Genomic DNA, 16,277 nt, shown 5'->3' on the forward strand with positions numbered 1-16,277 from the left:
GGGCTACAAATAGATGAAAATTATAAAAGCCAACATCCTAAGATGAGGTTTATATGTCTTTAATTTCTTTAATTAAAAGCTTTATATGTCTATGTCTTTAATTTTTTGAATAGCTCATTTGCAGACCCTAACCCTCCAATTTTTAGGCACTTTCCAAATAGCACACAGGCAAAATTGAACGAAAATCCTCCGGATTTAATGAGAAACCCGGAGACAGGACAAACTGCAGGACCATTTTCACTCATCCCACATGGAGCAATTTGGCACAGCAGTTTTGCTGAGCTCCCCCTGCTCAGCAGCTGCTTCTCCAGGGGCTTGCCCAGGCATCCTGCTGCAGAAAATGCCTCCAAGCTGCTGAATTCCCCTCTCGTGTCTCCTCCTGCTCCTCCCTCTCCCAGCTTTGCTCTCTCTTCCCCTCCAGCTGCTCCGGCACAGCTGGGCCCCCTCCCATCCCCTCCCCTCCTTTCACCCCTTTGATGTCCTATATTGAGTTTCCCTTTTGCACATTCCCATTCCTCCGTCCAAGGCGCTTTCCCAGCTCTGGCACAGGGATCAGGAGCTGGGTGGTGCCTCCAGGAGGGAGCTGGAGCAGCTCAGGCACCTCTGCCAGGCTTCTGGGATGCTCAGTGAAGGCAGCAAATGCCACAAACCACACCAGGGGTTGAGAAAATCCAGTGATAGCAGGCAGGGAATGCTCTGCTGGAGCCACATCCTGCTCCCAGGCACTTCATCTGGATATTTGGGTGAAAATATAGGAAAATACAGAAATGTCAGCTGTGGCTTGAAGATCCTTCTCACCAGGGGTTGAGAAAACCCCATGGCAGAAGGCAGGGAATGCTCTGCTGGAGCCACATCCTGCTCCAGGCACTTCATATTCATGTAACCCAAATATCACTGGATATTTGGGTGAAAATATAGGAAAATACAGGAAATTTCAGCTGTGGCTTCTCCTTCATCCTCAAGCCACACCAGGGGCTGAGAAAATCCAGTGGCAGCAGGCAGAGAATGCTCTGTTGGAGCCACATCCTGCTCCCAGGCACTTCATCTGGATATTTGGGTGAAAATATAGGAAAATACAGAAATCTCAGATGTCATTTGAAGATCCTTCTCCTTCATCCTCAAGCCACACCAGGGGTTCAGAAAATCCAGGGTCTGTGTCCAGCTCAAGGGCCTGGCTCCCTCCTCCAGGGGCATCCTCCTGGTTTTCTGCATCCTTTCTTATGGAAATAAATCACACAGATTCTGTTTTCTTCTTGGTGGAAAAAAAAAATCCCATTCTATATTCACAAAAGAATAAATTCTTTATTCTCCCGTTTATACCATTTTACAGATCTCCTGTGTGACTCCAATTGGTCAGTAGCTTTCTTGCCAATTTATTGATTAGGAACAAGTTGTTATTTTGTATTGATTGGTCACTCTAACCTGGTATGTACCTGCAGGAAAAGTTGTTTGTGAGAGCAGGCTTGATTTTATGAAGATTTTATGAAGCCTTTATGATTTTTCTACTGATTCCAGGAGAGCAGGCTTCATTTAATGAACATTTTATGATATTTCTACTGATTCCAGGAGAGCAGGCTTGATTTAATTATGATTTTATGAAGCCTCTATGATTTTTCTACTGATTCCAGGAGAGCAGGCTTGCTTTGATGAACATTTTATGATATTTCTACTGATTTTAGGAGAAGAGGTTTAATTTTATGAAGGTTTTAGGAAGCCTTTATGATGTTTCTACTGATTCCAGGAGAGCGGGTTTGATTTTATGAACACTTCATTAATTCCAGGAGAGCAGGCTTGATTTTATGAAGATTTTAGGAAGCCTTTATGATATTTCTACTGATTCCAGGAGAGCAGGCTTGATTTGGTGAAGATTTTATGATATTTGTACTGATTCCAAGAGAGCAGACTTGATTTTATGAAGATTTTAGGAAGCCTTTATTATTTTTCTCCTGATTCCAGGAGAGCAGGTTTAGATTTTATGACAATTTTTATGAAGCCTTTCTGATATTTCTACTGATTCCAGGAGAACAGGTTTGATATGATGAACATTTTATGATATTTTTACTGATGTCAGGAGAACAGGTTTGATTTTATGAAGATTTTATGATGTTTCTACTGATTCCAGGAGAGCAGGCTTGATTTGGTGAATATTTTATGATATTTCTACTGATTTTAGGAGAACAGGTTTAATTTTATGAAGGTTTTAGGAAGCCTTTATGATATTTCTACTGATTCCAGGAGAACAGGTTTGATATGATGAACATTTTATGATATTTTTACTGATGTCAGGAGAACAGGTTTGATTTTATGAAGATTTTATGATATTTCTGCTGATTCCAGGAGAACAGGTTTGATTTTATGAGGATTTTAGGAAGCCTTTATGATGTTTCTACTGATTCCAGGAGAGCAGGTTTGGTTTTATGAAGATTTTATGAACGTTTATGATTTTTCTATGTGACTGCACCACTTTTGGCCCCGTTTGAAGCTGTGCTCCTTCCCCAGGGGGTGTCAAGGCGTGCTCCCTCAACTGCCTGGCCGAGGGCTTCAACTTCTACACGGAGAGAGCGGCGGCCGTGGTGGATGGAACGCCCTGCAGGCAGGACTCCAACGACATCTGCGTCAATGGGGAGTGCAAGGTGGTGTGGGGACAGAGCCCAGCATGGGGGACAGGGACAGAACCCCAGGAATGGGGGGACAAGGTCAGATCTCTGGGCAGGGGGACAAGGACAGGCCCCCCAGGGTAGAGGGGACAAGGACAGACCCCTGGGCAGGGGGGACAGGGAGAAATCTCTGGGTAGGTGGGACAGTGACAGACCGGAAGCAGGGGGGACAAGGGCAGACCCATGGGTGGGAGGACAAGGACAGATCTCTGAGAATGGGGGACAGGGACAAACCCCCTGGAATGGGGGACAGGGACAGAGCCTGGGATGGGGGGACAGGGACAGACCCCCAGGCAGAGGGGACAAGGACAGAGCCCAGGGTAGATGGAACAGGGAGAGACCCCTGGGAATGGGGGACAGGGACAGACCCCTGGGATGGAGGGACAGAGCCCTGGACTAGGGGGACAAGGACAGAGCCCTGGGAATGGGGGGACAGGGACAGACCCCCCAGGGTAGGGAGGACAGGGAGAGACCCCTGGGAATGGGGGACAGGGACAGATCTCTGGGCAGGAAGGACAGGGACAGACCCCCAGGATGGGGGACAGGGACACAACCCTGGGAATGGGGGGACAGGGAGAGACCCAAACCAGGGGGGATACAAGGACAGACCCATGGGCAGGGGGGACAGGGTCAGACTCCTGGGATGGGGGACAAGGACAGACCCCCCTGAGTTGAAGGGACAAGAAGAGATCCCCAAGAAGAGGGGACAAGCACGGACCTGCAGGGCACAGGGGACAAGGACAGACCCGTGAGCAGAAGGGACAAGAACAGATCTCTGGGCAGAGGGGACAGGGACAGAGCTCCAGGCAGGGGACAGGGTACAGACCCCCAAGAAGAGGGGACAGGGACAGACCCCTGGGGCAGGCGAGTGCTGCCCTCAAGCTGCTCACACAGACTGGGATGGGGGGACGGTTAAGAGAGCTGGGCCTGCTCACCTGGACAGGAGAAGGCTCCAGGGACACCTCAGAGCCCCTTTTGGGGCCTGAAGGGGCTCCAGGAGAGCTGCAGAGGGACTGGGGACAAGGCCTGCAGGGACAGGTCACAGGGAATGGCTCCCACTGCCACAGGGCAGGGCTGGGTGGGAGATTGGGAATCAGGAATTGTGGAATCCATCCCTGGAATGGATTTCCCAGAGCAGCTGGGGCTGCCCCTGGATCCCTGGCAGTGCCCAAGGCCAGGCTGGACAGGGCTGGGAGCACCTGGGACAGTGGGAGGTGTCCTTGCCATGGCAGGGGTAGGGTGGGATGAGATTTGAGATCCTTTCCACCCAAACCATCCTGAAATTCCATTATTTCTCTGCCTGGAGCAGGAACATTCCCATCCTCTCTGCATTCCCTGCCTCACAGATGGATCCCTGCAGCCCCAGCCTGTGCAGCCCCGGCCCCTTTGATGTTTCCTTGCAATGGGATCTGGGGGGAGCTGTAAAAGTTAATTATAAGGAAGCTCTGTGGGAGTGGCCAACATCCCCCAGCGGGCAGGCAGACAGACAGACAGGCTGTGTGTCTGTCTGCCTCCCTTCCTGCATCTCTGGGATCTGTTTGTCTCCATGGGGCAGTGAAACAAAGGGGGATTGTGTGACAATGTTCACAGGGGTCCCAGGATGAGGAAAGAGATGAGGATCTGACTCCATGTTTCAGAAGGCTGATTTATTATTTTATTTTATATATTGCATTAAAACTATACCAAAAGAATAGAAGAAAAGGTTTCATCAGAAGGCTGGCTAAGAATAGAAAAAGAGAGAATGATAACAAAGGCTGACTGTGATTGGCCATTAATTAGAAACAACCACATGAGCCAATCACAGATCCACCTGTTGCATTCCACAGCAGCAGATAATCATTGTTTACATTTTGTTCCTGAGGCCTCTCAGCTTCTCAGGAGGAAAAATCCTAAAAAAAAGATTTTTCATAAAAGATGTCTGTGGCACTGAGGGGACAGCAGGGTCCCTCTGGGCTGGCTCATTGCTGCTGTTCCTCCCCGCAGCACGTGGGCTGTGACCGGGTGCTGGGCTCCGACTCCAAGGAGGACAAGTGCCGGGTGTGTGGAGGAGATGGCAGCTCCTGCGAGACCATCGAGGGCGTCTTCAACCACTCCCTGCCCGAGGGAGGTAGGGAACAAACAGCCTGCTCACCCTCCAGTCCCTCCTCTTCCTCCTCACCTGGCCCTGGGGACAGGCAGGGACAAACCCCAGAGCTGAATCCCAAGGGGTGGCACCAGGCAGCAAATCCCTCCTGTCCACCAGCCAAGCCCTGCTGTGAAATAGGAGCCTCTTTGAACTTTTGGAGATCTATTTCATGCCTAGGATAGCTCAGCTACTTTAGAAGGCATAAAATCAACAGGATTTGTGGTAGTGTTGGAAACAAAAAGTGTTGGTTTAGAGAGTGGTGGCTGTTACCTGTTCCCTGAAATATGGGATATCCCTGAAAAATAGCTGAGCTACCTTAGAAGGTACAAAATCAGCAGGATGGCTTCTGTGGTAGTGTTGGAAACAAAAAGTGTTGGTTTAGAGAGTGGTGGCTGTTACCTGTTCCCTGAAATATGGGATATCTCTGAAATATCTCCTCAAGCCAGGTCTCATAAGCTCTTGGAGATTTATTTCACACCTAAGATAGCTCAGCTACCTTAGAAGGCATAAAACAGGAGGATGGCTTCTGTGGCAGTGTTGGGGAAAAAAAAAGGTTTTAATTAAAGGCAAAATAACAAAACTCTTTGCAGAGGAAAAACCCAGCCAGGTGCAACAGGTTCTTGCTCTGGTAAAACACCTCACAAAAGCCAATAACTTCTTTATTCTCTTCTTTTTGTAGTAAATTGCCCAGGCAGGACTTTTTGGCTCCTGTGTAATTAGCTATCCTTAAATTTGAGGTGAAGTCCCCCAGGTCCTATGAGATGCCTTTTCAATCCAGGAGAGAAATTTCTGGGTTTATTTCCCTTTTAAGGGGACAAAGGAGAGTTTTGTCACTCCATCAACAAGGGGCACATTCCTATAGTGCCCCAGCCTCCAGTGGTGCCCAAATCTCTGACACAGAGCTCCAAGCCCCTTCCCTGCTCCCCAGGGTTGATCCCAGCTCCACAGCACATTCCCAGTCCCACCACAAGAGCCCCCAGTACAAACCCACTCCATTTTGGTGCCCCAAATGCTTTTTCCATCATTTCCCCATGAATAAGGGGGTTGGCTCACACTCCCAGGGCAGGGCAGCCCAGGGCAGCTCTGGCTCTGGGACTGGAGGCTGAAAATGCTGCTCCCCTGCTTGTCTCACAGGTTATGAGGAGGTGATCCAGATCCCCAAGGGTTCTGTGCACATCGACATCCGGGAGCTGAACCTCTCCATCAACTACCTGGGTGAGCTGGGGCTGCTGAAATCCCACCCAGGCCCTGCCATGTCCCTGGGATTAGCAGGGAAATGCAGGGAGAACTTCCCACTGCACCTGGAATGGGGATTTGGGGGTGCCAGGCTGGGATTTGGGGCAGGGGAAGGCATCAGGGCTGTGTGTCCCCCAGTGTCCCTGTCCTGTGTTAGCATCACAACCCTGAGCAAACACCATATCCCTCAGCTCCTGCCATCCTGGGGATTAAAAACACATTTTCCTCTGGCTTGGTTTTCCAGCCTTGCTCAGTCCTGCTTTCACCACGAGGATTTTCTTTCCCATTTTTTCGTCCCTGTCCCCTGAGCAATGCAGAGCAGGGCAGGCTGCTCTCCCTGGATGCTGCCGGGTACCAGCAGGACTCTCCTGGTAATGGAGGTGCCTCCATCCCTCCCTGCCCGATGTGTGGGGACTCCTTTCTGCATTTCTGCGCTCTCAGGACAGTGTCTGACACTCGGGCATCCCTGCGGGCATCCCCGATGGAGGGAGCATCCTCCAGCCCCGCAGCATCCCCCGCGTCCCGAGCAGGGCAGCGGCGCTCGGAGCTCGGTGGAGGTTTAGGAGGGAAGGCAGAAACAGGAGCGAACGCTCCGATCCCCCTCTAGCGACTCTGCCGGGCAACCACAGCCCTGCTCCGGGCCCCAGCAGCCCCAGCATCGGCTGGAGTTTATGTACAAATCACCAACAGGATGGGACTGCTGGAACGTGCCTCGAGCTGTTTTATTTTCCAGCATCAGTCTCATTACATGGTGGTGACAATGGGAAGATAGCACCAGCTCACATCCCAAGAACTTAATGTTACAACTCACTTTAAAAGCTTTTTGACCAATCACACAAAGCAAAAGCACATTGACAGTATCTGTATCTGTATAGTATATATTCTATATTGACAGTAGTTCTATCCAATCACTATAAGCACATGTACCTTTGGTTAAACAATGCTTGCTTATTTCAAATACAACACCTGCTTGTAAGCCTTAAGATACAATGCACAGAGCTCCATTATTAAGCTTAGAACTTCCTAATATTTTGCTAGATAAACTTTTCTGTAGCTTAGGGAGTTATTCTAGATGAGAATTAATACACAGACCATTGTTCTATTTGTCCTTGCTTTTCTACTTTTTCAATAATTTTTCTGCTGACCAATCTCATGGCTACTGTGTGATGGTGTTCACAAGGCTTTTCAGTTGAGGGAAGAGACGAGAATCTGACTCCATGTTTCAGAAGGCTGATTTATTATTTTATTATATATATTGCATTAAAACTATACTAGAAGAATAGAAAAAAAAGGTTTCACCAGAAGGCTGGCTTAGCTAAGAATAGGAAGGAATAACAAAGGCTCTCAAACTCTCTCTCTGAGTCAGCTGACTGTGATTGACCATTAATTACAAACAACCAACATGGGCCAATCACAGATCCACCTGTTGCATTACACAGCAGCAGATAATCAATGTTTACATTTTGTTCCTGAGGCCTCTCAGCTTCTCAGGAGGAAAAAATCCTAAGGAAAGGATTTTCATGAAAAGATGTCTGCAACACTACTCCTTAGCTCTAATCACAGTTCTGCTGTCTCTGAGGCCTGCCTTTTGCAGCTTTCCCAAAACCCTCTGATTTTGTGGATTCCCAGCTGGGTTTGAGCCTGGCTTGGTGGCCAGGGTGGTGCTGGGCAGGCACTGTGGGTACCTCGGTGCCCCTGTGCCCTCCCTGGTGCCCTTTAGCGATGCTCTGAGCCCTGCAGGTGGGCAGCACCTGGCTGAGGTTGGCCCAGGTGCCCCCAGCTCTGAGCTGAGCCCCCTCTTGTGCTGGCAGCACTGCGAGGGGACAGTGGGGAATATTTCATCAACGGGAAGCTCTCCATCGATCCCCCCCGGCGCTTCGACATCGCCGGCACCACCTTCCACTACAGGAGGTCTCCTGAGGAGCCTGAGTCGCTGGAGGCCTTGGGACCCACCAACATCACCCTCTTTGTCATGGTTGGTACCTTCATGCCCCTCCTGGTGGGTCCTAAGTTGGGCTGGAAGGATCAATGTGACGGTTTTCACAGGGGTCTGAGGATGAGGGAAGAGACGAGGATCTGACTCCATGTTTCAGAAGGAGTTTTATTATTTTATTATTTTATTATATATATTACATTACAACTATACTAAAATAATAGAAGAAAAGATTTCATCAGAAGGCTAGCTAAGAATAGAAAAAGAAAGAATGAATAACAAAGGCTTGTGGCTCAGACTCTCTGTCTGAGCCAGCTGACTATGATTGGCCATTAATTAGAAAGAACCACATGAGACCAATCGCAGATGCACCTGGAATTTTTCTCCACTCGGGGTCACCAAATATGGTGGTGTTCACAGGGGTCTCAGGTTGAGGGAAGAGATGAGAATCTTGACTCCATGTTTCTGAAGGCTGATTTATTATTTTATTATATATATTATATTATATTAAAAGAAAATGAAATATTAAAACCACACTAAAGAATAGAAGAAAGGATTTCATCAGAAGGCTAGCCAGGAATAGAAAGGAATGGAATTATAATAAAATCTTGTGACTGACCAGAGAGTCCACAGTCCCTGCCTTGGGGGGCCAGTGCTTTATCCACTGGGCACTCCCAGATCTCCCTCCCTAATTCTCAGCTCTGCTGCCCTAATCTGCCACGTTTTGGGATGATTCCACCCTTGAGTGCCTGGCAGCTCATTCTCTGATCGAGCACCACTGTCACCACTGGTGGCTGCCCTGCCAGCACTGTGAGGGCTGTAAGGGGACAAGGAATATTCCAGGCTGTTGGAGAGGCTGTGGGATGCCAGCTGGGTGGTCACTGTGGTGGCACTGATGTCCTGGGGGTGCCTTTCCTGCAGGTGCTGGTGAGGACAGAGCCGCAGGGCATCCGCTACAAGTTCAACGCTCCCGTGGGCAGGGATGGCTCCAGCCTCTACTCCTGGCACTACACCCCATGGACCAAGTGCTCCGTGCTGTGTGCAGGGGGTGAGCTCCGGTGCTGGGCTGCTTTGGGGGGACATGTGGGACCCCTCCTGTGCTGTGGCTGGGCCTCTGCTTGGCTCTGAGGAGCTCTGGGGTCTTTACACAGCCCCACCCCACACTCAGCCATAGGAGAGTTGTGTCAGGGCAAAGAACTTGGGTGCCATCTTCAGCTGGGCCACAGGTATGGGTGGATTAACCCTAAAGATCAAATTTTCCCACCCCTGTCATGGCAGGGACACCTTCCACTGTCCCAGGCTGCTCCAAGCCCTGCCCAGCCTGGCCTTGGGCACTGCCAGGGATCCAGGGGCAGCCACAGCTGCTCTGGGCACCCTCCTGCCCAATATCCCACTCTCACTTTTATAAATTTTGGCCTATTAGCATATTGGAGTTAATTGTCCAATTCCAGCCCCAGCCCATGCAGTCCCATCCTTCTTGTTTTTCTCTCTCCAGCCCACGTTGTTTGTGCTCTTGGGCTGAGATTTGGATCATTTGTCCTTGGTGCCCAGCTGGAGCAGGAATTGTTTTGTCTCCCTGCTCTGTGCACAGAGCTCACCATCCCCTCATGTGAACCCAGAACCCACCCACTAAAGCAGCACAGAATGTGAAAAATAGAAAAGCTCAAACCTGAGGCATCACATCCTCCTCCTCCCTTTCCCCCTTCCCTCTTTGCCCTGGGCAGGCAGCCAGATCCAGTCTGTGGTGTGCAGGAAGCTCTCTGATGGCTCAACTGTCCCCAACCACTTCTGCAGCGCTGACACCAAAGTGCCCGAGCGACAGAGGAGCTGCAACACCGAGCCCTGTCCCCCTGCGTGAGTAACAACACGGGAAATTAATTATTATTATTATTATTATTATTATTATCATTATTTTGTTGTTTTATTTTTTCTGATAAACTTTAATAGAAAGTTTATATCGTATGGATTTGTATTTACACTTTGAGATAAGAAATGTTGACTTAGGAGATCAGCGTTTCTTTGGAGAAATAGAACTATGAAAAATAGACCAATGGAGAGTAATTTTAGATAATAATAGCTCTGAATAATTTTAGATAATAATATTAGTATTATTAAATAATTTTAGATAATAATATAAGTATTATTATGAGATAATATTTTATATTTTTATTATCTAATATTATTAGATAATGATCATATTATATTAATCTTATACTAATTATACTAATATTACTAGATAATATTAGTATAATAATAATATATTTATTATTAATGATATTAAATATATTTTAGATAATAATAGCTTTAAAGCATTTACAACATCGTGTAGAAAAAACTGATAAGCCAAGAAGCACTTAGAACATATTGTAATTAAGAAATAGTTAACTTCTAATTATAATAGCATGAATTATAGCATCTATATTGTCTCACCCGTTGCTTGAGACTAAAAATAGAAAAAAAAATTACAATTAAATTAATTTAATTTTAAATTAATTTTTTCATTTAAAATTTAAATTAAATTTATACATCTAGTTTTTAAAATTAAATTTATACATTTAGTTTTTAAAATTAAATTTTTAAATTTAAATTTTAGAATTAAATTTTTAAAATAAATTTTTTAGAACACCTTTCAGTTACCCCATCTCTAAGTCAAAAAAGGACTTAATCCAAAATACCTGGAGCACAGGCAGGGAGCCAGGGAGGAAGACCAGGGTAGCAGAGAGTGAAATTCCCAAGTCACAGCCCCCACTGGTGACACTGCAGCTCTGGTGTGGAATGGGATAGGGGTTTCTCCTCTGTGTCCCAGATTTTCAGTGAGGATTTGTGCCAGCCCCTGCCTGGCTCCTCTCCTGAAGGGGAAGGGGAGATGTGCAGGGACTCTGCTTCAGCCAGAGCTGCCTGGGGGGCTGTGGCTGCAGAAGGGCCAGGGCTGTGTGCAGGGCACTGGGGCCCAGCCCAGCCCAGCCCAGCCCAGCTTTGCTGTTCCCATCCCCAGCTGGGCCATTGGGAACTGGTCCGAGTGCAGCCGCAGCTGCAACGAGGGCGTCCGGACCCGCAGCGTGTTCTGCAAGAGGAAGATCTCTGCCAGCGAGGAGAAAACCCTGGATGATGCCTCCTGCCCCCAGCCACGGCCCAAGATGCTGGAGCCCTGCAACAACCAAACGTGTCCTCCCGAGTGGGTGGCCCTGGACTGGTCAGAGGCGAGTGCCCAGAGGAGGGACACGGAGCTGGGGAAGGGCTGAGGAGCAGCTGAGGGCACTTGGCTGGTTCAGCTGCAGCCCAGGAGACTGAGGGGAGGCTCCTCGGGGGCTGCAGCTCCTCCCCAGGGCAGGCACAGGGGCAGGGGCTGAGCTCTGCTCTGGCACAGGGACAGGAGCCCAGCAAGGGCTGCAGCTGTGCCAGGCCTTGGCATGGAGCTCAGGGCAAGGTTCTGCCCCCCGAGGCTGCTGGGCACTGCCCAGGCTGCCCAGGGAATGGTGCCAAGGCTGCCAGAGCTCCCAGGGGTGCTCAGGGTGGGGGTGTTGGGGTGGCTGTGCAGGGACAGGGCTGGATCAATGATCCCTGAGGGTCCCTTCCCACTGAGGACATTCCAGGTTCCATGGGCTGTCCGGTCTCTGAGCCTGTGTGGAGCTGGCTGTGCTGGCAGTGCAGGCAGTGGGGTCGTGTCTGTCACCCCTGGTGTCACCTGAACTCTCAGTGGCTGCTGCTGCCCAGGGTGCCAGAGCTGGACAGGGCTCTGAGCAGCCTGGGCTGGTGCAAGGTGGAACAAGATGGTCCCTAAGGTCTCTCCCAGCCCAGACCAGCACTCCCAGGGTGCTCAGGGTGGAGTTTGGGGTGGCTGTGCAGGGACAGGGCTGGGCTGATCATCCCTGAGGGATCCAGCTCAGGATGTTCTGATTCTGTGATTGACACCATCTCTCCCCTCTCTGAGGGCGCTGCTCCAGCAGCACAGTGCCAATCACTGTGATGTCCACAGTGTGTGACAATGTGACATCTCAGGAGCCAGGAGCAGGGGAGAGGAACCAGAGCTGCCTCTGTGCCCTCGCTGACCGTGTCCCCTGTCCCTGCAGTGCACCCCGAGCTGCGGGCCCGGCTTCCGCCACCGCATCGTGCTGTGCAAGAGCGGCGACCACAGCGTCACCCTGCCCACCTCCCAGTGCCACGAGGCCACCAAGCCCCCCACCAGCATGAGGTGCAACCTGCGGCGCTGCCCCCCGCCCCGCTGGGTCACCGGCGAGTGGGGAGAGGTAGGGACAGCCCTCCCCACGGGGGGATGGCAGGAAGAGCCTCCCCAGCCCTTCAAATCCTGGCCAGAACTATCCAGGGACCCGTGGCAGTGGTTTTCCCCACTTTTTGCCTCATTTGTGGTGATCCTGGGGGTGTCCCAAGCCTGGCAGGACCCCACAGAAGTCATTGAAGGATCCCATGGGTGGCTGGGGGTCAGCAAGGGTGGGCTGATCCCCCCTGAGCCCAGTGGGGTCACCCTGGCAGTGATCTCTGTATCAAATTCAGGGAGCCCTCAATGCAGGGAATAATTGGCATCTGACTCTATGATTCAGAAAAAATTGTTTTATTAAAACTACTATATATATATATATATATACTATATATATATTGTATATATATATATAGTATATATATACTTGTATATTAAAAGCATACCATTGTTTTATTAAACTATATTACAGTAATACTATATTAAATCTATACAATTGTTTTATTAAAACTATACTACAGTAATACTATATCAAAACTATACAACTGTTTTAATAAAAATGATACTGTATTACAGTAATACTATATTAAAACTATACTAAAGAGATTAAACTACACTAAAGAAAAACCCTAGACTGTCTGAGACAGCCAGGACACAGCTTTGAATGATTGGCTAATCACTCAAAACAACTTTCACTGCTGTCCAATTAACTAAATCGCTTTGGGTAAACAATCTCCATAACACATTCCACAAGTGCAAAAATGGGAGCAGCAAGTAGAGATAAGAATTGTTTTCTCTTCTTCTCTGAGGTTTCTCACTGTGTTTCCCAGGATAAATCTTTGGGAAATTGTTCCTGCTGCTCTCTGTGAAGGAAGCTGAGCCCACACTCCCTGCCCTGAACACCCTACGAGCTGCAGGGTGATGTGGGGGTGCACGAGGTTTGGGACAGGCCAGGGATTTAGGGCTGGTTGTGGGATTCCTCCCTGAGCCCTGCAGAATCAAACCAAGCATTTTTGGGATGTGGGGCCACATCACTCACTGATGCCAGGAAGGGAAGGAACAACGCCCTCCAGCACCCTTTGCACCCCCTAACCCCCATCTGTGCCTGCTGCTGTCACCTCCTGGTGGCCCTGGCAGCTCCCCTGTGCTGTCCCCGCAGTGCTCTGCCCAGTGTGGCCTGGGCCAGCAGAGGAGATCCGTCCAGTGCCTGGCGCACACCGGGCAGCCGTCCATGGAGTGCGTGGAGGCCCTGCAGCCCCCCGGCATGCAGCAGTGCGAGACCAAGTGCGAGTCGGGGCCCACGGACAACCCTGAAGGTGAGGGGCGATGCGGGGGGGACACGTGTCCCACTGGGGTCAGGGACAATGGAGCCAGCACAGCACCAGCTGGGCTCTGGGGTGGGGAGATGCCATCCCTGGAAGTGTCCAAGACCAGGCTGGATGGGGTATGGAGCATCCTGGAGCACATTAAAGCTATACTAAAAGAATAGAAGAAAGGATTTCTTCAGAAGGCTAGCTAAGAATAGAATATAGAATAGAAAAGAATGATAACAAAGGTTTGTATCACGGACTCTCTGTCCGAGCTAGCTGGGCTGTGATTGGCCATTTACTAGAAACATCTAACATGGGCCAATCAAAGATCCACCTGTTGCATTCCACGGCAGCAGATAATCAATGTTTACATTTTGTTCCTGAAGCCTCTCAGCTTCTCAGGAGGAAAAATCTTAAAAAAAAAAGATTTTTCATAAAAGATGTCTATGACACTTTGGCACAAACACAGGCACAGCAAATGCTAAGAATTGTTTTTCCTTTCTCTGAGGTTCAGAGAAGGTGAAACCCAGAAATATTCTTGTGAAGGACTGTGCCTTGCTTTTCTCTGTGAAGAATAATGTGCCTGCATGGCTGTGACCCTGTTCCCTGTTCTGTGTCCCTGCAGAGTGCAAGGATGTGAACAAGGTGGCCTACTGCCCGCTGGTCCTCAAGTTCAAGTTCTGCAGCCGGACCTACTTCCGACAGATGTGCTGTAAAACCTGCCAGGGCCACTAGGACACAGCGGGACACAGCGGGACCCCGGTGGCAAAACTGGAAGGCCAAAGCTTCACTGGAGGGCCCTGCCCTGCCCGGGAACCTCCCCTGGCTCCCGCACAGACTCCGGTCACGCTCCCACGGGCGTCACCCAACCCGTCCCCCACAGACCCCCTTGGCCCCCCGAGCTTGACAGAGGCAGGATCCTGGTTCAACCACTGCAGCCCCAGCTGGATGAGCGCTGGGAGAGGGGGGAGCTGGGCAGAGCAGGGACTTTACTTGAAATTCTGATGTTGTTATTTATTCGTAGCGGAGCCAGGTCCCGCTGGGGAAGGCGGCACCGCTCGCCCCGCTCCTGCCTCATCCTGCTCCGTGTCCCCTGGGCACCATCACGGGGCTGGGGCGCTCCAGGGGCTGCTGCCCTTTCCTCGGGACCCCAGGGGAGCCAGGGAGGAAGGTTCAGGTGCCTGGGGTGGCCAGCGTGCCTTGTGGCTCCTGGGTGATGGGTGGAGAGGAGCTGCTGTGGGGAGGGGGGCTGGAGCAGGGATTTTGTCCCTTGGTTTGCACCCTGTCACCTCAGGACTGGGATCAGGCCACCCCATGAGCTGAGGGGGATCTCCAAACTCCCATAGCCACCAGCTTGGATTGGGCTGTTCCCCTGTTTGCCCTTGTCACTTTTAGGACCAGATTTTAGCCCTGAGCTGGGGCAGAGGCGTGCTGAGGGCTGTATGGGCATCCAGGCTGTGCCAGGCTCAGGGAGAGCAGCACAGGAGGGTGCAGGACAAGAATGGGCCTGGCACAGTGTCCCCAGGGCCTGGCACAGTGTCCCCAGGGCCTGGCACCCCAGAGACAGCCTCAGCCTCACTTCCAAAGGTGCTTGACTTCCAAAGGTGCTTTGCCTCCAAAGGTGCTTTGCCTCCAAAGGCAGGTGGTGCCAGTCCCAGTGGTGCCACTCGAGGTGCCAGTCCCAGTGCCACCCACCCCTCTGCCCACAGGAGGCCTCCAGAGATGGGAAAAGAGCACGTTTGACATTCCTCCAGGTCACCTGGTGGCCAAACCAGGGCCAGCTCCTCCACGGGCAGCCTGTGGAGGAGACCCGACTTCAACTCTCCAAAGCTTTTTGTTGGCATTGTAATTGTAATGATGACGATTATTTTCAGGCCTTTCCACATCACAGCGATGGGAAAGCTTTGTCCAGAGCCGTGTTTTGTTCCCTTGGGGCCATCCCTGTGGTGCAGGGAGGGGACAGTCCCCTTTCCCCCAGCAAAGCCCCCATGTGCTCCTGTCCCAGCTCCGTTTTTGTGTCCACCTGCTCCTCTCGGCCGATCGCAGCTTCTCTGGTGCTCAGCAAAACTCGTTTCTCTTCCTTCCTGGTGCCATGCTCCATGTTCTGATGGTTTTGGGTGAGGGGAGGGGGTGTTTTCACCATTTTTATATCGATATATATCCTACTGACCAATGTTTAACATACTAACTCTGAGGAGGAGCGACGTAAGGCATGAATTATAATAAAGGAGTAGCTACGATCCCGGGCACGGCCTCTGCTCCCACTTGTGTTCCTCCAGCCTGGGGTTGGGGTTGTGTGATGGTGTTCACAGGGGTCTGAGGATGAGGGAAGAGATGAGGATCTGACTCCATGTTTCAGAAGGCTTGATTTATTATTTTATTATATATATTGTATTAAAACTATACTAAAAGAATAGAAGAAAGGATTTCATCAGAAGGCTGGCTAAGAATAGAATAGCAAAGAAATGATAAAGGTTTGTGGCTCGGCTCTGTGTCTGAGCCAGCTGGGTTTTGATTGGCCATTAATTACAAACATCCAACATGGGCCAATCACAGATGCATCTGTTGCATTCCACAGCAGCAGATAATCAATGTTTACATTTTGTTCCTGAGGCCTCCCAGCTTCTCAGGAGGACAAATCCTAAGGAAAGGATTTTCCATAAAATATGTCTGCGACAGGGTTGGGCACCCTCAGCACCACAGTCCACTCCAAATAAAGAGGTTTGGAAGCAGGGCAGGGTTTTCCTTGGGAAAAGCAGGTGGGAGAGGTGGGGATTCACCCAGAGCTGCTTTAGGATGG

General features: G+C 50.2%; 1 protein-coding gene across 1 annotated transcript in view; it reads left to right on the forward strand.

Annotated features, from left to right (window-relative positions):
- The window catches only part of ADAMTS10 (ADAM metallopeptidase with thrombospondin type 1 motif 10), a 72,488-nt gene extending 56,559 nt beyond the window's left edge, over positions 1-15,929 (forward strand). Inside the window, exons 16-25 of the mRNA XM_074528770.1 lie at positions 2,500-2,633; positions 4,641-4,764; positions 5,917-5,997; positions 7,830-7,993; positions 8,873-8,999; positions 9,676-9,805; positions 10,947-11,151; positions 12,022-12,198; positions 13,327-13,483; positions 14,103-15,929. Of these exons, the coding sequence (XP_074384871.1) occupies positions 2,500-2,633; positions 4,641-4,764; positions 5,917-5,997; positions 7,830-7,993; positions 8,873-8,999; positions 9,676-9,805; positions 10,947-11,151; positions 12,022-12,198; positions 13,327-13,483; positions 14,103-14,212 (1,409 nt within the window). The 3' untranslated portion in view covers positions 14,213-15,929. The remainder of the gene's footprint in view (positions 1-2,499; positions 2,634-4,640; positions 4,765-5,916; positions 5,998-7,829; positions 7,994-8,872; positions 9,000-9,675; positions 9,806-10,946; positions 11,152-12,021; positions 12,199-13,326; positions 13,484-14,102) is intronic.
- Positions 15,930-16,277: the final 348 nt, after the last annotated feature.

The sequence above is a fragment of the Zonotrichia albicollis genome, chromosome 29, assembly GCF_047830755.1.
Source record: "Zonotrichia albicollis isolate bZonAlb1 chromosome 29, bZonAlb1.hap1, whole genome shotgun sequence".
Taxonomy (NCBI): domain Eukaryota; kingdom Metazoa; phylum Chordata; class Aves; order Passeriformes; family Passerellidae; genus Zonotrichia; species Zonotrichia albicollis.